The 23469-nt window shown below is 22.1% G+C and overlaps 7 protein-coding genes across 7 annotated transcripts; 3 read left to right on the forward strand and 4 right to left on the reverse strand.

Annotated features, from left to right (window-relative positions):
- Positions 1-791: 791 nt before the first annotated feature.
- Positions 792-2231, forward strand: PVVCY_1201520 (conserved Plasmodium protein, unknown function; the record flags this gene model as incomplete). Its single annotated transcript, XM_008625164.1, has 1 exon — positions 792-2231. One exon carries the CDS (start codon positions 792-794, stop codon positions 2229-2231), a length of 1440 nt encoding a protein of 479 aa, XP_008623386.1.
- Positions 2232-3066: 835 nt separating this feature from the next.
- PVVCY_1201530 (conserved Plasmodium protein, unknown function) lies at positions 3067-3786 on the reverse strand (the record flags this gene model as incomplete). Its single annotated transcript, XM_008625165.1, has 1 exon — positions 3067-3786. One exon carries the CDS (start codon positions 3784-3786, stop codon positions 3067-3069), a length of 720 nt encoding a protein of 239 aa, XP_008623387.1.
- Positions 3787-5351: 1565 nt separating this feature from the next.
- PVVCY_1201540 (Rab3 GTPase-activating protein non-catalytic subunit, putative) lies at positions 5352-7319 on the forward strand (the record flags this gene model as incomplete). Its single annotated transcript, XM_008625166.2, has 1 exon — positions 5352-7319. One exon carries the CDS (start codon positions 5352-5354, stop codon positions 7317-7319), a length of 1968 nt encoding a protein of 655 aa, XP_008623388.2.
- A 919-nt stretch (positions 7320-8238) lies between these two features.
- On the reverse strand, positions 8239-11181 carry PVVCY_1201550 (conserved Plasmodium protein, unknown function; the record flags this gene model as incomplete). Its single annotated transcript, XM_008625167.1, has 1 exon — positions 8239-11181. One exon carries the CDS (start codon positions 11179-11181, stop codon positions 8239-8241), a length of 2943 nt encoding a protein of 980 aa, XP_008623389.1.
- A 4030-nt stretch (positions 11182-15211) lies between these two features.
- On the forward strand, positions 15212-17026 carry PVVCY_1201560 (U4/U6.U5 tri-snRNP-associated protein 1, putative; the record flags this gene model as incomplete). Its single annotated transcript, XM_008625168.1, has 1 exon — positions 15212-17026. The coding sequence occupies one exon, from the start codon at positions 15212-15214 to the stop codon at positions 17024-17026; it is 1815 nt and encodes a 604-aa protein (XP_008623390.1).
- Positions 17027-17510: 484 nt separating this feature from the next.
- On the reverse strand, positions 17511-19842 carry PVVCY_1201570 (conserved Plasmodium protein, unknown function; the record flags this gene model as incomplete). The annotated part of the gene is made up of 3 exons (XM_008625169.1): positions 17511-17639; positions 17781-18007; positions 18153-19842. 3 exons carry the CDS (start codon positions 19840-19842, stop codon positions 17511-17513), a joined length of 2046 nt encoding a protein of 681 aa, XP_008623391.1.
- Positions 19843-20904: 1062 nt separating this feature from the next.
- PVVCY_1201580 (survival motor neuron-like protein, putative) lies at positions 20905-22346 on the reverse strand (the record flags this gene model as incomplete). Its single annotated transcript, XM_008625170.1, has 4 exons — positions 20905-21337; positions 21451-21766; positions 21989-22169; positions 22311-22346. 4 exons carry the CDS (start codon positions 22344-22346, stop codon positions 20905-20907), a joined length of 966 nt encoding a protein of 321 aa, XP_008623392.1.
- Positions 22347-23469: the final 1123 nt, after the last annotated feature.

Raw genomic sequence — 23469 nt, forward strand, 5'->3', positions numbered from 1 at the left:
TATTAAATTTTTTTCATTTAGATCATGAATTATATGGAGAAATAATTAAAAGTTAAAAATGGTAGCCAAGAGCTGAATGAGCAATATATTTGCATTAAAAAAAAAATATATATATATATATGTATATACTTAACAATTCCATTCCTACAATAAGCACCCGTTGTCTATAAGACATTTGTATGTAAAAATTCATTTTGTCTTACTTGTTTTTTAAGTAAACATTTAGGTTACACACATTAATGAAATTCTTTAAATTGTGTTGTTAAATTGATCTATTTGCTCTCTGTCTTTCTCTATATATACATAAGTTGTTACACTATTTTTTCAAAAATGGATCATGCATAACAATCTTTTTTTAACAGTTTAAACATGCACATGACATTTTAATTTCTCTTTTTTTGGTCTTGATATATATGCATGCGCACAGATATTGTATATACATATGTATATATATATTTTTCTTTTTTTTTACCTGTTTGATTCTACTTATATTTCATTTATTTTTTTATAACATCCATAATAATCACTATTTTTACAATTACACTTTTGTAATTTCCCGAAAGTATATCCAACAATCTACATACACATACATCAGTGACCTTGCTTATATTTCTCTCCTTTGCATTTCATTTTAATTTATAATTTTGTGTGTCTTATCTATGAAAAATAAATAAATTAAAATAATAAGCAAACCTTCAATAAAACAGAACAGTAATTGTACTAACAAATAGTAAGAGTAAAAACTGTGGCACCCTATGCATATATTCTCTCAAATTTTCAACTGCAATCAAATGAACTCAAAACAATATAAAGGGGGAACAAATTCGAGAAATAGCCAGGTAGCCAATAATTCCAAAAAATACGATTTGAATAAAAAAAAAACTAGCCAAAAAAATGCAAGTTTTATACAAAATAATTTAAAAGCGAATACTCAAAAACAAAGTAACAATATGAGAAATCCTAAATCATACAACCTAAATAATTCAGAATTAAAATGGAATAAATATTTAGATAAAGTATTAAAACTAAATGAATATGTAAAACTTCCAAATAGTATAAATAATGAACATGATAAAAAAAAATGGAAAAAAGCACATAATTTAAGAAAGAAAATGAAAGAATATGATCTTATGACAAGAAGAAAACTATTTAATAATAATATTGTTAATAATAAAGCCAAGTTAAATAGAGAAAGATATATTATCTTAAATCGAATTCCAAGATATAGAGAAGCATTCCCCTCTACTTTTGACACTTCAAATAAGCTTAAGGAAGACATTATACGTACTTATCTTAAATCCCATGCATGCTATTTAGTTTCTGAAATGAAAAAAAATGATGGCAATATGAGCTTTAACAATACCATGGAAACGAATAATAATACAACAACTAGTAGCCCCTATAATATTACTACTAAATCTATGAAAAATATGCGTAAAAAAAATGTTAGCACAAATGGAAAAGGTAATAATCCTTTAAATTATTTATATAATAAGACAAGAAATCCTTCAAATGGAGAAAAGAATAATAAAAATAATCTCTCATATAATTTATGGGAAAAATCAATGATGAAACACCAAAATGACAATAGATATTTGAAAAATAATAATCAAAAACAAAATAAAAAACAAATATATAATTATCGAAATAATGCTAACACTAATTCTAAGGAAAATCATCTTAAAAATTATAATATTCAAATAAATGGTGTCTATTCTAATTTAAATAATAATAATATGAAAAAAAGAAATGTACCTAATACAGCCCCCAAAAATATACATATAGAAACAGATTTATATAACACTGGAAAAAATCACAATTTATTTGATTATGGACAAAATGTTATTATTCATAATGAAAAAAGAGAGGATGCTTATGAAATTTATCCTAATACCCCCCAAATGAATGTAATTTCAAAAGAACAAAATAATAGCCTTAAAAATTATAATATGCATTGTTCAACTGCTGATTCCAAAGATTATTTGCCAATTCGAGAAAATTTTAAAACAGATAAAATGCGTGATGTTTCAAACACACAATATCAATATTCAAATAAAAGCAATTCTAATGAATATGTAAATGAATATTCAAATAATCAAATGGAAAAAAATTATGAAATTTATAATAAAAAAAAAGCTAGTTGTGGGTTTAAAAAAGATCGATTTTCTTTATTTGGAAGGATTAAACATAATAAAGATATAGAAGTAAAACTACTTTTAAACAAAGCATAATTTTACGGAAAAATTGTATAAATATTACAGAAATGTAATTATCAAATTTTAAGACAATAAATAGGAATGATTAAAAAAAAATATATAGCTAAAAATGTTAAAAAAAAATATATATAGCTAAAAATGTTAAAAAAAAAATATATATATAGCTAAAAATAAAAAAAAATGTTGCACACATGTATATATAGAATAAAAATCAAATGCCAAAGAAACCAATAATATATATTACAGTTATAAAACATTGTTTTTAACAATATTGCAATTATAAACCATAAAATTGGGAAAACTGCATAAAGTGTAGAAAAAATATAAATATGTGATTACATATATATCGAGAAAATGATGGGAATAATGAGGATAATTGTGTATTTTTACATGCACATGTCAGATTGAAAATTTTTGTTATTCTTCATTTACCTGAATTGTTAATAAAATTTTGGTAACATTTATTTTGTATTTATTATTATAGACAATTTATTAAGCATTGGAATGTTTTTTATTAGTTTTTTTTTGTATCTCTTTTTTCGTTAACAATGAAATTTTGTTTACATTTATTTTATCAAAATAGTGAAATAGCATTTTTGATAAATTCACAATAGTTTTATCTTGTGTATTATGAAAAAATCAAATATGTACGCATGTTAAATAAAACAATTTTTGCTAATAATGCATAACTCTATTGGCGTCTTTTGTTCATATTTGTTTCGCTTGAAATTTAATTATACAATTTATTCTACTCACATTTTTGTGATATTTTCAGATCAGATTATTTTATTCCCATTAAACTGAATGAATAACATTATTTGAGGGTATATTCCCTTGTAATATATTTTGATTATCGGCCCCCACAACAGCAGAATTTTAAAATTTTTAAAATAAAAATAAATATATATTTTATCAATTTTTGCACAAGGGTAAAAAATAATTTAATTAAAAAAAAAGAAAGGAATATAACTATGCCATATTTTGAAAATTTAAAAAGTATTATTTTTTTAATTTCATTAATCTGTGTTTCTCTCTCATTCATTGATACACCTTTTTTATCTCCATCGATAGGTGGGTTTATATAACTATCTATAAATTCATTATAAAAACTACTTACAGTATCAAATATTAAATTATCATTATTAGCTATATCTGAATTACTTAAAATATATTTTTCTACAAATTTTAATTTATATCTTTCCTCTTCGAAACTTCTAATATTAAATGATTGAAGAAGTAATTCTTTACGAATTTTATCGTTTGTATTATAAGCATTTTCATTTATTGTAGAGTCTAGTTTATTTTCCTCTATACTATTTTTTTCATTATCTAATTTATTGTTTTCTTTATCTATCGATTTGTTATTTGCTATGTTGTCTAGCTTGACATCCTTTTTTTTCTCATTAATTTTTGCAAAAGCAACAAAATTTGGTGATTGAAAATAGGCTAATAAGCTGATCGATATTAAAAATATTAGATAAAAAATATTTTTTTTACATTTTTTTTTTTTAACCCTTTTATATGTATGATCTACATTATTCCAAATATTTAATTTCTTTTTTATTTCCATTGAAAAAACAAAATAATAATACAAATACTGATGTAATAGTGATGTAATAGTGATGTAATAGTGATGTAATAGTGATGTAATAGTGATGTAATAGTGATGTAATAGTGATGAAATAACACTATATATTAACAAAAAATTAGACTAGACAGAAAATGAAAGGAGATAGAAAAAAAAGCGGAATCTATTTTTTAATTTAAAATATGTTGATTTCACATAAATTAGCAGTTTTTATTTTACATTTTTTTTTCATAAATTGTTAAATAGTATTAAAAATAAAAAAGACAGTTATATCTTTTATATGGATCTATATTTATAAATTCATTTTAGCTATACATATTTTTTAAATGTCATTATTTATAATATTTTATTTTTTACGTGTCTACTTTAAAACGATTATAAAAATCAAAAAAATTGTTGAATATACAAACATAATTATGATTATACATATGTTTATTTAAAAAAAGATTATCTTTCAATTCTATTTAATAATATGTTTCTTTTCAAATCATTGGAAATATGTGCTTTAACTTTGTTTTTCACCATTTTTTAAAATCTTTGTAAGATAAAGGAATACTTTGAAAAAGCGGAGAAAAATAAAATAAGCATATTAATATATCTGATAACATAAAATGCTTTAGCATTTGTTTATATTCTTATATTTATATTTTTCACCAATTCATTTTAAATTTTATATAAACCTATATAACCTTACTTATTTAACCACTAATAAATGCTAGGATTAATGAAAAAAGGAAATCATATATGATTATATGCATTTTTCTCTTTACTTTAAAATTGTTAAAAAAATTAAATAACTTTTTATTTTATTCATATAATACAAAATGTATGGAAAAATATTTAAGTGTTATAAAAAATGGTTGAAATTTATATATCTACATATTTTAGAATATGTTTTATTTTTTTCAAGTTGTATCTTTTTCTGCAAAAAAAAAAAAAACAGAGATATGTATAAGGGATGATATACATTTTTGCGAATATTTTTTATATTCCTCGATAGTTCGTTTCTGATCAATTCTTACAATACATATAAAGAATATTTATTTGGTTAGAGGTTTCTAATTTTGTTATCTATTTCAAATTATTTATGCATATATACATACTTATTAATGTCAAACTGGGAATGACATTTTCCGATGAAAATAAAGCGCATACATATATATAATAATTTTTGTATAAAATATAAGCATGTATTTAAAAAAAAAATATATTATAGGCTTTTAATTATACATTAGTAATATTTATAATACACATTGTATAATATATTTTTATATTTTTTAAATATACAAAATGTATTATTTGTTTGGGTATTCAATTTATTTATTTATATACAAATTATTGTAATCCTATTGATGTAATTTTTTTGTTTTTTTTCACATATATATTTATTTAAAATTTTGTAATTTTTTATAATTTTTTGATTAAAGTATTTTTTTATAATGAGAAAAACTGATAATATCAAAAGTACTGTATAAAAAATAGTTAGCAAATAGCCAGACCATCGAAAATATAAACACGTAGTTAAAATCCATATTCGGGATAAAACTATGACTAATGATGGACAGAGCAATATTTTAAATAAATGCGACGACTCAGGAGCAATAGATAACATAAAAACTATTCCTTCACATAATAATGTAAACTCAACAAATTTTATAAAAAATGAAAATACCCATAAAGGTGGCTGCCCTTATGCAGCGATGATGGATCTATCCGATCCCCCAGCAAATCTGCCAAAGGTCTTAGAAAGAGTAACAAAAGAAGACTTGCTCGAAGGTCATGAAGTGAAGGAAAATGAAATTAAGGAGAGTGAAACGAAGAAGGATGTGGTAGAAGATCATGGAATAAAGAAGGATGTGGTAGAAGATCAAGGAATAAAGAAGGACGTGGTAGAAGATCAGGGAATAAAGAAGGACGTACCAAACGATGCCCCAAATGACATAAACAGTAATAGCGAAGATGACCATATAGAGCTAGAAGAAATATTTGCTCTTGAAACTTTAATGCAAATATCTAATAATATATTTATAAATACTCACCATAGTATAACAAAAGATGATATAAATATAAAAAATTGTAAAGTAGTTATATATGAGTCAAGTAATTCTTTACCAGATTTAAATGAAGGAGATGATGAATTTATAAATATGTTATTTTATTTTCAAAATAAAAATTATATATTTTTTCTAATATATTGTTTAAATAAAAAAAATGTAGTATATTTAAAATTTTTCAATCCTTTATTAATTGAAAAAGAAAATATAGAATCGATCAATTTATTTTTTGTAAATAATTGTTTTCCTCATATAGTGCTAGGTCTGAATAATGGAAAAATTTGTTTATACAATCATGAAGGTGTTATATGTATGCAAAATAAATTTTTTGATTGTAAAATAAAAAAAATATTTTTAGAGCATAATAATAATTATATATTATTTCTTCATGAAAATAATACAGTTATAAATTCAAATGCAAATTTAATTAAACATGCCTTAGAATCAAATAATAAAATAATGCCAATTGATTATATATTTACTGTTAATAAAAATATACCTATATCCCATATAATACTTAGATATAATAATACTTTAGATTCAATAAATAGAGAATTATATTCTGTATTTGGAAAAGATGATCTTGCTAAATATGTAAATATTTGCACATCAGAAAAGGTAAATGAATCTGAAGAGAGTACAAATAATTTAAATTTGAATGTACCTGGAAATGCAAGTTATATTATTGCATCAAAAAATATGACATGGGCTATTTTAAATATAATTAAACCAAATACAAAATTAGATTTTTTAATAAGAAGAGAATGTTATGGTACTTCAGAAAAACTAAGTTCAAAAATTAACAACTTTATAAAAAATATATTTGTAAAAGATAGTGAACCATTATCAAATACACCTACTAATAAAATTCATATAAATAATACTAATCAAAATACACAAATAAATATAAATAATAATAATAATCCTATATATGCATTTAATACAAATATGATATATACCTTTAATGACCCTAAAAGACAAATTATAGATATTTGTGTATGCCCATGGAATAACTACTTAGTTTTAGCACTTGATAACTTAGGAAGACTATGCTTATATAATATTTCAAGGTTAAGTATTTTATATATGTGGAAAAGTTATAGATCAGCTTATATGAGTTTTATACTAAAAAAAGATAATAATAATAATAAAATAGCTAAAAATATAAATAATGATAAGTCCACAACAATTAGTAATACTAATATTTTTTATGTTACTGCAACTGATAAAAGTTGCAAAAAAGGAATATTTTTTTATATTAAACCAAGAAATTTAATTGAAATATGGGATATAAATACATTATATAAAATATATGGTATAAGAACTTTTGATGACCCAATTTTATTTAAATTTTTTTTCAAGGATCATGATATTCCTAATGATGTTTATTTTTTTAATACAAATACCCATGTATTTGTGATCAACTCAAAGTTTGAAGTCCTTCATATAAAATGGGTTTAAACGAGGAAGCCTTTTCTTTGTTCTGCTCAACTATTACATAGTGCAAACCGATAAATTTCTCATTCTCCCTAATAATTTTTCATTATTTTTACCATTTTTCCCATAATTTTCTCATCATTTTTTCATCATTTTTCCCCCCACAAAGGGACCATCGAATTATATTGTCTGATATTTTACCTACATAATTTGCCATTTTTAACATGTAAACATTTCATTTTTTTTTATTGCTTGTTCATAATTTTTTGGGGTACATGTACATATTTTGTAGACATGTGTATGTACACCTAAATAAAAACTTGTTTAACATAAATAATGTAAAAATTAAAAATTAAATTCCAAATAAATTTGTTAAAGTTATGCGTATTATTGGAAAAATTCGTTTAATGTTGTAATTGGAAGAACACAAAATATGTGCATTATTTTCTTCTTAAAACGGAAAGAAAAAAAAAGAAAATATAAATAATTAAATAAAATAAAATAGGTTTTACGCGTGTAATTGTCCTATTTGTACTTAAAACGTAAGTCAGGACATTTTCGCAGGTGCAAAGAAAATTATATAACTCTATGCCCACACGAAGAAATACACATAAATACATAAAAAAAAATGGAGAATATTTTTTTTTCCACCCTCATAAAATTTTTATCATAATAATTTAAAATATAAATATTAAGCATATCGAAAATATGTCAAATCACCAGACTTTCATTTTAACCCTTTTATTTATACATATATTATTGGTCTAATAATGTAGCTTCCATTCTCTTATCACTTTTTCTGTTCTAGTGTTGTATTATGTAATATAGAAAGTCATAAAGCGGGAAGGGGAATACATTCCAGTCCTCTTTTCATTTAAAACTGTTTTAATTCACATTAGTAAGTAGAACTTTCCCAATTATAACTTCTTCACATTTGAAACGTTTAATTTTCATCTGTCAATGGAATAGTTAATGATTCATTGGTGGGGATATCCGATTTTGAGTATTTAGAAATATGTTTATCTTTTTTATATATTTTTTTTTTATTGAAATCGTTGTAATTTAAATTTTGATGATGTCTGTATTCTTGTTTATATTGAGTTGGATAATATTGTTGTGAATGATAGTTTGTATATTTATTTATTTGTACAGGATTTTTTTGTTGATTAAAATTTGAGGTATTATTGTATATTCGATTGTTCCCTAAATTATGAGTTAAATTTCCTAAGTGTGATCCCATGATATTATTTCCATCCATATCTTTTTGTGAAGCTTTTAACAACGATTTCAAAGAATCTAAAACATTATTAACTTTTGCATTTTGTATATTTTCACTTATAGAATAACCCATACCTATATCTCCTTTATTAATATGAGGTACTGTTGTCCTACTATTATCATTATATATATTATCATTTTCTACTCGTAATAAAGAATTTATAATTGGTGTAATATTTATATTTCCTTGTGGTGTGTTTTTATTTTTATATGAATTATAATTTATGTTATTATCATGGTTTAAATAATATTCCGAATTATAATTATTTCGAGATACTAAATTGGGACTATCATTTATATTTATATGTCCATTATTTATGCCAACATTATTTGCTATCTTTTTATTCATCATCATGTAATCTATACTCATATTATTTTTATTAACTTCATTTATATTATTATCATAGAATTTTTTTTTAGGATTAGAAATATCCATAGAATATTGTTTATTATTATTATTATTTCGATAATTATATTGATCATTATTTATAGGAAATCCATAATGTTCATTTCCTATTCCTATGGTTGATCGTCTAATTATTTCTTGTTCCATTGATTCATGTGAAAATTTATTTGAGTTTAAATTTTTTAAAATATCCATTATATTTTTACCTCCATCTTTTATATATAAATTATTATCTTGTGCTTGTCCAATAATATTGCTTCCATTTTTAAAACTGTTACTATTTTTCCAATTATTTTCATACATATTTAAAGAATTTTGTTTTTCAATATCTTCTATATTTTTATTTCGTTCTTTAATTAGTGATATTTGTTTCATAACAAGTTCTGCAACTGTATTACTTAATTGTTTTGATTCCGTATTGTTCATGTTAGACATATTTTCATTTGTATATGCATAATTTATATTGTTATTATTTGTGTTTTCTGGAAGTCTACTATATATTTCTCCTCCTTCATGATTTGGTACCCCACCAGGATTATTATTACTATATCGTACTCCAATTTCTGTTCCTGTTTTATTCTTGGTGTTCACATATTTTATTACATCTACATTATCCTTTCCATCTATATGATTATTTTTAAACCATTTTGCAAAATTACTTTTTGCTAAGTTTTCTTCATCATTGTCTTTAAATATGGCATAACTATTATTTCGATGGGTTCCTTGATTATTTTCATTTTCATTTATTTCTTTACCTATTTTTAATCTACCACTTACAAAATGATCATCATTCATTTTTTTATTTTCATTAATTATATCAGCATTTGGTTTATTATAATTACTTCCTCTAATATCATTTTCTCTTTCATTTTTTTTTGAAAATTTTTTAATATCACCAAGTGTAAATATTTCTTGATTATTTTTTTTTCCATACATTAATGGATTATCCCAATATTTGTCTGGATCGTTTTTATCGATACGCTCATAAGCTGGTGAATATTGTAAATAATGTGATTGATATTGATAGTTGTCATTTTCTTTATTTTGATAGTGGCTATTTCTTTCATATTTATTTCCATAATGCATGTTGCTATTATATCCTGATCCGTTATTCCTTTCTTGTTCTGTTAAATGCATTTTGCCATCCATATCTATATATATATTATTTAATGGCAAATTGTAACAATTATCATCAATATATTTAAAAGCTTTTGAATTATAATTATTCATATTATTTAATGAAATATTTGAATGTTTATTGGGTATGTCAAACTTATCATGATTATATCCACTCTTTGTTCTAAGATTGTTATTATAATTATTTGTATAGTTGAAGTTTCCATTTTGAGACCCTATATAATTATTATTATTTCCTGTGTCATAATTTCCATAATGATTATTACTCGAATTTGAAATATTGTAATTAGTATGTCCTACACCTATTTCTCCTTTATTATTAGAGTTGTATGAAAATGAATTATCATGTATATTTGAGTTATATCCATCTCTAACATATTTATTAGAACCTCCTCGAATATATTTATTTTCTTTTATAAAAAAACTATGATTTAATATATCATTGGAATCGTTCTCTTCATCTGTTTTATAATTTAAAAATCGTAATAACAATAATTCATATAAATTATATCTTAAACATTTTTGTTTAGTACTTTTTATATTATAAGCATTTTCATCAACATATTCGTCAATACATTCATCAGTGCATTCATCAGTGTATTCATTACATGTGCCGCCATTTTCAACCTTTTCAACTTTTTCTGTATCTTCACGTTTTTCAACCTTTTCAACTTTTTCTGTATCTTCACGTTTTTCAACCTTTTCAACTTTTTCTGTATCTTCACGTTTTTCAACCTTTTCAACCTTTTCATTAGACGCTTCATCAGTTTTGTCTCCTTCCTTAAGTGCCTTAGTATGATTTACATTCAATCCATTGTCGATATAATAATAATGATATAGAGGAGTATAGGCATTGTAATTATGATCATATATAGTGTCTGTACTTATACATGTGATTCTTTTGTATTTATAAATATGTTTATAAGTTAATTTGTATAAGTTATTATAATTTTTATATATTATATTTCCATTTTTATCAATTATATTATCACAGGAGGCATTTAAAGGAGAATCTATTCCTCTATTATTTATGATGCTAAAATTTTTCAACTCCTCTTTTTCCATTTAAATTAAAGTTTATCTAATATTATGATATGTAATTAAAATTGAAAAATATTTCTTGAGGGTTGAAGATAAAAAAATGTATCAACAACTCGCAAACGTCCTATAGGCATAAATTTTTACTGACCTCCTACAATAGCTAGATTAAATATGCAATTATATACATGCATATATAACCTTATACTTTTGTTTGCATATATTTAACTTGATAAACCATCAAAAAAATATAGTGTTACATTATATAAATAAAGAAAAATGAAAAAGTGTAAAAAATACGTCTATACATACACAAAATTGACACTACACTAATTTGGAGTTATTATATATTTACATAAATTGTGAATTACAAACATTCTCTTTTAAATCTTCATTATTTGTGTCACAAAAAAATATACGCATACACATATAGGTAGTATGTATATATGGAATTATGAAACTATGTGAAAAAAAAAAAAAGGTAGCTAAAATAATTCGACGTTATTTTATTTTGTACCCACGAAATATAAGACTGACAATAATATACACATGTATATATGCAGCATATATAATTATTTATTCTATGTATGTTCTTATGTATAAATTTTATATATTAACATACATGTTAGTGTTTTAAAATTTTCGTAATTAAAGAGCAAAAAATCGTAGGCTTTTGAAGAAAATTAAAAATTATATATAAGTCATTCCGCTTTTTCAAATTGTGAAATATATAAACACATACATATGTACTTACATGTTTACCCACTTTTTTTTTTTTTTTTTTTTCTTCCTATTATATTTTGGAGTATTTAATTATATGCCTTATAATTTTATCTCCATAAATATAATACAATATAACAAATATATAAAAAAAAAAAAAGTAAACTATTATGAAAATCAGGTACCAATAGTTTTACTAAATAAAAATAAAATAAAAAAAATAAATAAGTATAAGAACAAATACATAAATATTATTAATGTGTAATATATATCTAGATGATATTATTTTTTTGAAGTTATATATAATCTATGCTTATATTTTTATATATGTGTATGTATATAATATGTATTATATTTACATCACGTGCACGGGCTTATTATATGTAGTAGTAAAAAAAGCACAAATAAATAAAAGGGGATGGAATATTTTTTTACTGGCAAAAATAATTTTAATTTAAATATAGTTTATCACGTTCAACTATTTACTCGGAAGAAATGTAATAAATATGTAAATATATAAATATTCTTATGTTTATATATGCTTACATATTTTAGTAACGGTATATAAATTTGTACATACGTATATTCAAAAATATATATAATGTGTATGTAGCATTATATTGTTACGTGGTTAAAGAGGGGAGAAATAAACTCATATAAACATTAAAAAAAATATATATATAATATAATTATTATTTATTTAAAATATAACAATATATGAAAAAAACACATGTTTAAATAATATATATAGAAATATGTTACTATGTTTTATATGAACTGCTTAATTTATTTTGCAGTAATTTTAATAAAAAATGAAAAACCTGTTCATGCTTTAAACTTTTTTTTTTTTTTTTTTTTTTTTTTTTTTTTTTTAAAATTATAAAACGACGTTCAATGTAATTTTATCTTATAATATTTCTTTTGCATTTACACGAATTTCTCAATTTTCTCACACAAGTATAGTCTGTCGGGAATGTAAAATAATTGTATAAGTATAAATATGTATGTATATATATATATGTAAGTATGTAGCGTATTTATTTGTGCAAATAGGCCATAGTATGATTAGCATACATATCTATAAAGTGTGTGCAACAACATGGAGTGATAATTTACTTCCGTTTCCATACAAATAAAATTATATATAAACAATCTTCAAAATAAGCTTAATAATAATATGTATATACATGTGTAAATATTAAGGGAAAGGGATAACAACACAAGTGCTACCTATCCGTTTTAAACAATATTCTGTTCTTTCTTTCTGTGTATGTGTGTAATGTGGGTATATATATATGTACATATCTTATGTAATACACAAAAATCACATATTTAATATGTTCAAATAAATTTATAAAAACCACACATGTAGATATTTTCCTCTATATTTTATGATACGATAAAAAAAATATATTACGTATTTGTGACTATTTCGAATGTATATATGGTTTAGCACACTTGAGTAATGAATAGATAAGAATATATGAATATGTGTAAGTAAAATATAATTGTAAGCTTATGGTATTTTTCAATGAAAATGAATAAAATAAAAAAAAAACTATATTGTAAATAATAGTATGTATGCCAAATTAAAACATTTAATTCGATTTTTAAATTTTTTATAAAATGTTTTTTTTGAAATATTTATATTGCAAGCAAATAAATGAAATGTAAAACCTAAAACAATTTAAAAATTATAAATTTCTTTCAAAATATATTTCAAGTGGTAAAACATAAATGTAGATTTCCAATCATTAAAATAAATGAAAATAAAATGAAATAAAAATAAAACAAAAAAAACACATACATACACATACTATATAAATATGTACACACATCAAGTCTATTTTTTATGATTAAACCCTGATCTATAATAAAAATGAAAATATATTCACATTTTTTATATCCATATATTTTATATATATATATATATATATATATATATATATTGGCTTATTTTTATAATAAAATTGGATGTATATACAGTGATAAAATATATCAAATATTTAGAACTTTACAAAAAAAAAAATAGACCTATTGTGTACATTTTTTTTATATTTATTTGTCAATATAAATAAGTGCGTATTTTATTATTTTTTTTTTTAAATATTTATCAAAATGAACATGTATTTATTATTTTTATTAATATTTGTAAAGTATTTTATTTAACAAACTCATTTATTCTTATATTTCCAAATGCTACCATGTTTTATTTATAAGGAAATATTTTAATTTTTCGATTTAATATAAAATAGAATAGCTGGATAAAATTGTAGATAGACCTAACAAACCCCATTCTTAATCCATTTTTTATAAAAACAGTTATATTATATTTGTAAAGGTTTATTCATACTATTTTTTTAAACTCAAAGAATACATAAATGTTTACAAATATAATATATACCTTTTTTATCATACTAATATGCATAAATAGTAATGTGCTATCTCAATCTGTGAAAAGCATTTGTAAATACTACACATATGTAGAAGGTAGTAAGCAGTTGAAATGTGTGTCTGGTAAAAGAAAATGCTATTCATACCTTCTTTATTTCATTCTTGACAATAACATAAGATTGTATAAACAATAAAATGATAAAACATTCAAAATATACTTTCCTTTTTTTTAAATAAAATAAACATATTTATATACACTATTTTTTATTACCATAATAAAAATGGATTTTTCTCATTCCCTTAAATTTTTATTAAATTTTAATTTTTTTTAATTTTTATTTTGAACATATATATTGACAAATATGACATTATGAAATTAATTCCATTTTTAAGAAAAACCAAAAATAATTATTCTTCCCCAAATTAAGAATAAATCGAAAAAGGGAAAAAAAATAAAAACGGGGAAATATTAAAACAAACAAAATATAAAATATAAAAAATAAATGATAATTATAAATATAATGCTTCATGGTTTTTCTTTCAATTTTATGCCATGTATATAATAACAATTTTTTTTATTTTTTACTTTTTAATATCATTGGATAAAATTAAAAGAGTTTAATAAAAATTAAATTTGTAAAATGGTAAAAAAAAAATCAAACATTATGATTGACTATGAATGTTAAAAAAAAAACATGTGGTATTATGGCCCTTTCTATATAATCTTCTTTTCATTTTAATTATATATATGTCCATATATATATATTTTTTCATTTTCTCTTTTTTAATACATTAGAAATATAAATAATTTAAGAGAAAAAGGAAAAAAAGGGGAAAGTCGCATTATGTATTGAAACAAAAAAAATAGTAAATAAAAACAGCCATTTTCATATTCTAGCGAAAAAAAAAAAAAAAAAAAAGTTTTTTTTTGTCATGTTTGGAAATGGAAAAAGAGAATGGTAATAAAAAAAGTGGAAGGGGTAGAAAAAAAAAAGAAACCACAAATGAAGAAGCAGAAAATGAAGTGAAGAAAAATAAAGAAGCGGAAAATGGGGAAGCAAAAACGATAAGCGAAGAATTTAAAGATGACATTGATGATGTCCAAGATTGGGTAAATAAAACAAGACATGCTATGAATAAAAAGTTAGAACCAGAAAATATAAAATACAGTGATGATGAAGATGAAGAAGAAGATGGGGTATCAAAAAAAGGAAAAAAAAAGGGAAAAAAACAAACAAAAAGTAGTAAAAAATTTTCTACTAGTTTAAAAGTACAACATAAAAACGAAGACATTCAAAATGATATGGTTTTAACATTAAAAGATCAAAATGTTTTAAGTGATGAAGATGATTGTTTAGTCAATGAAGAATTAAAAAAACAAAATATTAAAAGTTTAGTAACAAAGAATGATGATAATTATTGGAATCAAAATTATTATGATCCGCTCTCATATTATAATAATGACTTAAAAAATGAACAAACAGATAAGAACACATCTATAAATATGCTTCCGAAATATGACGACAAAGAGGAATCCTTTGATGTGCAGGTAAATTATAATTCCGATGAAGAAGACAATAAAAAAAAAAGTAACAAAAAAAATCGTACTAATAAAACAAACAAAAATATAGATGATTTAAAGAAAAGAACTCTCAATATTATTGAAGATGCTGTCACAGAAAGTGGTAAAGCTATTCAAATGAAAAAAAGAAAAATTAAAAATATAAATAAAAGAAAATCAGATGATGTATGGAGTTTCTTATATGATGACCCAGTAAACAAAGAAAAGGAAACAGAAAAAAATGATGGAGATAAAATAAAAAAAGAAAAAAATACAATAACATCAAATAATGACAGTACAAAGACAAATAGTAATATTCTACAAGATGTTATGGAAAAAATCAAAGAAGAAAATATGAATATGGAATTTAATTATTTCGATGATACATTACTTAGTCAAAATGAAGAAGAAAAAGAATTATATGAACTATTAGAAAAAGGAAATGATTTAAAAAATAAAAAAAAAAAAAGAATTAATTATCAAAATGAACTATTAGAACGAGTTATAATAAATGATGATGATAAAAAAATTGATGACGAAAAAAATAATAATACTATAAAATTAACAGATACTTCTGAATTTTGTAAAAGCATATACTTACCAATAGATATGCATGAAAGTGTTAAAAAGTCAGGAGTGAAAAAAAATGATAAAATGAATGGTATAGAAATTGCAGTATCTGATCGTGCAAATAATTCAAACAGACTTTCAAAATTAAATCATAGTGATGAAGAGGAAAATGATAAAGATTCAATAAAAAATGATGAACATGATGAAGAAATAGATCTTTCAGAAAATGGTGTATCTGAAATTTTTAATGAAATTAAATTAGATGAAGGATTATTTGGAGCATTAGAATATTTGAAAACGAAAGGGGAATTAAATATAGAAGATAAGATATATAGAAACCCTGAAAATAAACCATTACATATGGCTACAGATAAAAATGACATTAAAATCGATTATAAAAATGATACAGGAAAAGTTATGACACCAAAAGAAAGTTTTCGCTACATTTCCTGGATTTTTCATGGAAAAAAACAAGGTAAAAATAAATTAGAAAAAAAAATTAAAAGAATGGAAATTGAAAGAAGATTTAAAGAAAACCCAATGGAATCCCTTCCAACATTAAATGTTCTTAAAAAAGTTCAAGAAGTTCAAAAAAAAGTTTATTTTACCTTATCCAATAATGGGTAATATATTTTGGTTTTATTTTTAGTTAAATAATTTAAACAAAATTTTTATATATCCCTAATTATTGAAAATAATAAAATGGAAATTATCAAAACCTTACTCCATTTTTTTATTAAACATAATTTATTTTTTTTTATGATTTATATATTTATGAAGCAACAAATAGGAAATGGTATTTCCGTTGTTTTATTATGATTTTATTTGTTTTCATTTTTACCATTTTTAACTTTTTTGTATTCCCATTTTTAACTCATTTTTTAAGTATAAAAAATAACGTTTAAAGTTTAATAAAACACAAAAAATTATGTTTTGTATATTAAGGGGTCGGAGAGTGTGTATGCTTATCGAACACACATTCACAAGCATGCACATATTATGTATAAACATATACATAATGGTGATACAAAAAAAAGACAAAAGAGTGATTTGTTTTGCAGCATATTTTGTAGTTACCATATATATATTTTTTTTTTTGTTTAATTTTTCTCTATGTTTTTTTCCTTTTTTCTTGAATGTACTTATTAAGTTTTTCATTAAATTTTTTGCATATCGTTATTTGCTCAAATAAATGAATTAATAGTGGTTTACCCATAATTAATACACTATTATACTCTTCCTGAAAAAAAAAACAACGCATGTGTGTATGAAAATTGGAGAATGGTAGGGTTTCTCAATGTAATAGCTTTTTATATATTTTTTTTTTACATTTTTTTTTTATTATTTTATTTTTTTTTTTTTTCAAGCTAGTATGACGTACCTGCTTGGCTTGGATCTCATCCTTTATCTTTGAAAGATTTTCAAGAATTTTATCTCTTTTATTTTGTTCCGGAATATAGGAAGTGTAAAACAAGTTGAGTAAATAATTAATTTTCACGTGATAGTCTTTTACAATATCGAGAATATGCTGCTCATAATCAATCGTTCCAATGAGAAGCGATTGGTTGCTTTGACACTTTTTTGTATTAAGGACAAAAAGCTGTCTACCTGTTGGTCATAAAAAAAAAAAAAAAAAAAAAAATGGTGAGTTGTTATAGCTAGCCAAAATGGTAAAAAAAAATACACATTAATGTGTGTAATAAAAAATGGGTAAAATAGCTAGCTTTTTTCATAAAAAAGATTTATAACATACCTATAGCAAAGAGATCCGAATAATTTTTTGAAGTATTATGTTTATTTGTTATCAAATCGTCCATAAAAATAGAAAATTGTTTGTCTAAATTTTCTTTATTTTGTAATAAATCTTTAGTAGCACCTTTGTCTTCATTTTGTAAGTTACATAGATTGTTTTTTTTTTTTTCAAGATTAAATAATAATTCTTTTTTTTCGTGAGTATCATCAGATAAATTTGTATCATTAATTTTTTCATTTAGATCATCATAAAATTGATCTATAGTAAATTTTTTTTCTTTAACCATACGGATACAATAATTATTAAATTTATTGATTAATAAGTTTAATGAATTATGATTATTTGTTATTAATTTTTCATTGGTTAATATACCAAATCCTTCAGGGTTTTCTTCATTAAAATAATAATTATTTTTGAATATAAGATTTTTTTTGTCAGAGGATTTTGTTGATAAATATTCTGACAATATACATTTTTCTAATGTTCCTTTAATATCTTGATTAACATTTTCAAGGTTATACATTAAATTTTCAAAAGAATGTTGGTTAGTTTGTTGAATATTTAAAAAGTTTTTATTTGCCATAATGTCTTTTTCGTTTTTGTCATAAAAAAATAAATGGCTATATTTATTGTTAAATAAAAAATACCAGAATGTTCCTTCATTTAATATATTATTTTCAATATAATAATCATGTAATTTTTTTAATTTTTTATTTTCAGATAAAATTAATTTACTAACTTCTTTATTTATTTCAACATTTTTATTAATTTTTTGTTCTTCAGATATATATATAGGTTCTTTTAATATGTTTTTGTCATTACTTGAAAGAATATATTTATGCTCATATATATCATTTTTATGAATTTTATAAAACTCTTTTTCATCTAATATATCATTTTCTATACACATTCTATATAAGTTTTTTAAACGTTCATCCGATTCAAATATTTTATTTAATACAACATGACATTCTTTCATCATTTCATTTTCATAGTCTTCTTCACTTTCTTCTTCTTCCTCATTTTGTATTTCTACACCGTCGTCATTTTTTCTATCAGTTTCATTTGCATTTAATCTACGATTATATTGCTCATTATATCCATCATAATTATCCTCAATAATTATACAGTCATCTTTTTTCCCACTATCATTAATACTTGTTCCCTTTGTAATATATTCATCAATGATAATAGGTGTGTTATATGCATTTGTCTCGTCGTCGATATTTATAGGTTGATTATTTCCTTCTGTTGATTGTCCATCTTCATAAACGTTATATTTATTTTTTATTAAGTTTAAATTAAAATCTATATATATATGATTTTTTAAATTATCTTTATTTAAATAATTAATTGCTTCTGTTACTGTATTATAATTACGCTCATTTAAAAATTCGAAAATATATGACTCTGAATTATTATAATCATGAAAACAAAAATTATTTTTCTTACTTGTTAAGGCAAATGTTAACCGTATTTTATTTTTTTTTTTAGATTTTTCTGTTTTTTTCCAACTAAATATACAAACCTTCAAATCAATATCATCGATTAAAAAAAGAGAATTGCTCGTTTCCTTTTCATTTTTTGTTTTATCAGATATGTAGATAAGAAACTTGTTTGTGATAAATAAATTCCCTTTTTCATTATTATATATTACTTCCCCTGATTCAATAATCTTTTCTTCTTCCATTGATCAAACATATGTTCTAAAACTTGGCGCCTAACTATGTCATATTTATATACATGTAATATATACAAATTTCACTATTCTTTATTTTGTTTAAATGCAAAATATATTAACTTGTATCCCCCTGATAATAAGTTTTTTTTCTTCCTATAATATATAGGTTTATTCGAAGCTTGATTAAAATGTTTCTTAATCTGGTATTTCTTTTGGCTCTTTTTATTTTTAACATCTGCGTCTTCAAATATATACGCCTAAAATTTTTATATGATTAAATAAATACATATAAAAAGGGGAAAATAATTATACTTTTTTTACCTTGCCTTTTGTTTGTATATTTTACTACTTTATAAAAAATAAATTTTATTATTTTTTTTATCTATGCATATTAAAAATATACACATATATATAATGCATATATGTAGGTATACTCTCTTTGTTTACGTGGTTTAATATTTTTCAAAAAAAATATAGCAACAAAAAAAAAATATAATGTAGTGACTAATCAATTGAAAAACATAATAATATCTTCAACCAATTCATACATGCATTATTATATCAATATAATGCCACTTCTTGTTATTTACTTTTCCATTGGAAAAATTAAAAATGTTTTCTTTAAAAGATAAAACAAGCCAAATATTTTTTTTAGCTTGATAAACTTAAATTCGTTTTAAATTAGTCTAAATTTTTTTTAAAAAACATAAAAATTTAAACAAAAAATAAATACAAAATATAATGAGGGAGAAATAAAAGTCAAAAATTATAAAATGATATATTTCATCAAAATCAAAACAGTTAAACAAATTATATTAAATCCACTGTATGTGGAAATTATATAAGCATATAAGTGTGTACATATAAATATGTTAGGTAGAGGGATATTAAAATATGTCCCAGACTTTTATCACAACATGACAATGCTCATATTTACCATATAAACTACAAAATATAAGACTATATATATTTAATAGACGTATATAATACCACTGAATTGGGGGGAGAATACTAAATTATTATTAATTGGGTATATATACAACTTTTCATTTTGTTTACTTTCTTTTATTTTTAATCTTCATTATCATTATAGTCAAATTTTCTTCTAATGGTTATGTTTGCAGGGTTATTAGTATATTCTATATTTTCTGTTTTTTTATGAGCTACTAAAAGGTGTTTACTTTTGCTTATAGCTTTTTGATGGACTGATTTCCATTGTTGTGTTTTATTTGCAAATTCTTTATTTATTAATTCATTTTTTTGTTTTTTTTTTAGTGCATTTCTTTTTTTTGTTTTTTTTATTTTTGTTTTTAATGAGTCATTTTCTTTAACTATTAAATTTTCTGGTATTTTATAACCAGCTGGGGTTATCACCTCTTTAATTTTTTTTTTCTTCTTAATTCGTATTTGATCATTTTTTACATATTCACTATTATTATAACCTATATACGTAATCAGGTAGCTATCTCCTTTGCTTTTCGATACTAAACAATCATACCATTGCCTAAAAAAAAGCAAAAGAAAGAAAAATTAAATGATAATATTTCATATGAATATTTACAAATAAATAATATTTTTCAAAGAATTCTTAATTTATTAATTTTTTTTTATCCTTACCCATCTTTTTTATATAAGGCCTGATATTGGTTATTTTCTGATGTCGATAATGTGTGCAATATTTCATTTAGTTGTACATAATTTTTATGTACTAACACTTGCTGATTTGTTTCAAATATATGAACTAATAGTTGTTCTATGTTATTTTGAATAACTACATTTTCTATTGACCCATATACTCTTTTATTTTCATACATAAAACTGCATGTTCTTCCAATTAATAATGCTGACTCGTTCATAACATTTTCATTTTCATTTGAAAATGGCTGTTCATCTTCTTCAGCTATTTGATCGGGTATTTCATCATCGGATTCGTCTAAAAATTAAAAGAGAAAAATAAAAAAATTAGCGATAAATATTTGAGATAATAATAATATATGCAACAAAACCACTGTGCAACTAATATAGACAACAAAACCGTTTATTTTATTTTTCATTTTAAACACTATCATATGCATATATAGCTGTGGTAGCTTGGGAAATATATTAACACATTTGAAAGAGGAAATATGCACACACATATATGTTTTTTTTTTACTTTTTTTTTTATATTTAATCAAATCTCGGGTTAAGTTTATAACTTCTATCATATCACATTCTAGCTTTTTCAGGTTTTGTAATTGCTCATTTTCTTCATTTTGATCATTTTGAATTTGTTCATATTTTTTTATTTCATCTCTTACTAAAGCTAGCTGTTTATTATACTCATTTATTTTTTCCTAAAAAGAAAAAAAAAAAATATGACCAATACATGTTAAATACAATCAGTTATCTAGCTAAAAGTATTTTGCATAAATTAAAGTTCATTTGTTTTCACATATATATGTATATACATATAGAATGAGGAAATATTATGCTACCTCTAAATCTTCTAATGATTCATTAAATTCGTCCATATTTTTCAAATTTATTTATTTTATCCATTAACAAGGTATTTAGTTGGTGTTGTAGCAAACTAGCCAAATTAGAATTTCTCTCTTTATATATGTACAAATATGTATAATTATATTATCATATCATTTAGTCTTCTTTTTGAAATAAAAAAATATGGGTTTTATGGTACAAATATAAAATATCTTTTTATGTTCTTTTTTCCTAAATAGATATTCTTCGCATTTTCAAATATATTTATTATTTTTTGCTATACTTTTTTTTCCCTTTTTTAATTTTTTTTTTTATCACCAATTAGCTATTCACTACGATAAACTTATTTATTTTTATGTTTCTTCAATTTTTTATTTTCATATATTTCTCATCTCTCAATGAGAAAAAAAAAATTCAATGATATGCGTTATTATCGCTAGTATTATGAACTTAAAATATATTTATAAAGTTATGAAATAAAAAAATCGGAAAATAATTTTTATATTAAAATTAAGGGGAAAATAATAAAAAAAATAATATAACACACATATATTATACGATAATATAGCGCTGGTTGCCTATCTTCAAATTTTATTATTTTGATTATTTATATTTATATATTTATATATTTTTGGAACATATTTATAGCTATTCTGTAGTTATTTCGAAAATTTTTATTATTATTTGGTACTTTTTCTACTTTTAAAATTGTATTTTTTATGGTGAAAAAAGGTTAGTGATCGAACTGAAAAAAATGTATATAGTTTTTGTGTCTTTTGGAATTACCTAAGCTTAATTATTAAGAGGAAAATAAATCGATTCAAAAAGAAGTAACAATATTTGTAAAAATTTGTAAAAGAATTTTAAAAATAATTGAACAATTGGTTAATCATTCTAGGTATTTGCTATTATATACATTTTGGTGAATAAATTATGTACATTTTACAGTGTGATAAAACAAAATTAATATTGGCTACGTTGTTAAAATATTCATGCATGCAACCTTTGAAATGTAGAAATTGTCTAACTTTATAATTATACAATGGTGTAATATTATTTTATATTTCCACCAAATAGTATATGAAAAATATAATAAATAAAATTACATATAAATACTAAAATTGGGTAGTAAAATGGAAAATAATACTTTAGTGC

This window comes from Plasmodium vinckei, assembly GCF_900681995.1.
Source record: "Plasmodium vinckei vinckei genome assembly, chromosome: PVVCY_12".
NCBI classification, from domain to species: domain Eukaryota; phylum Apicomplexa; class Aconoidasida; order Haemosporida; family Plasmodiidae; genus Plasmodium; species Plasmodium vinckei.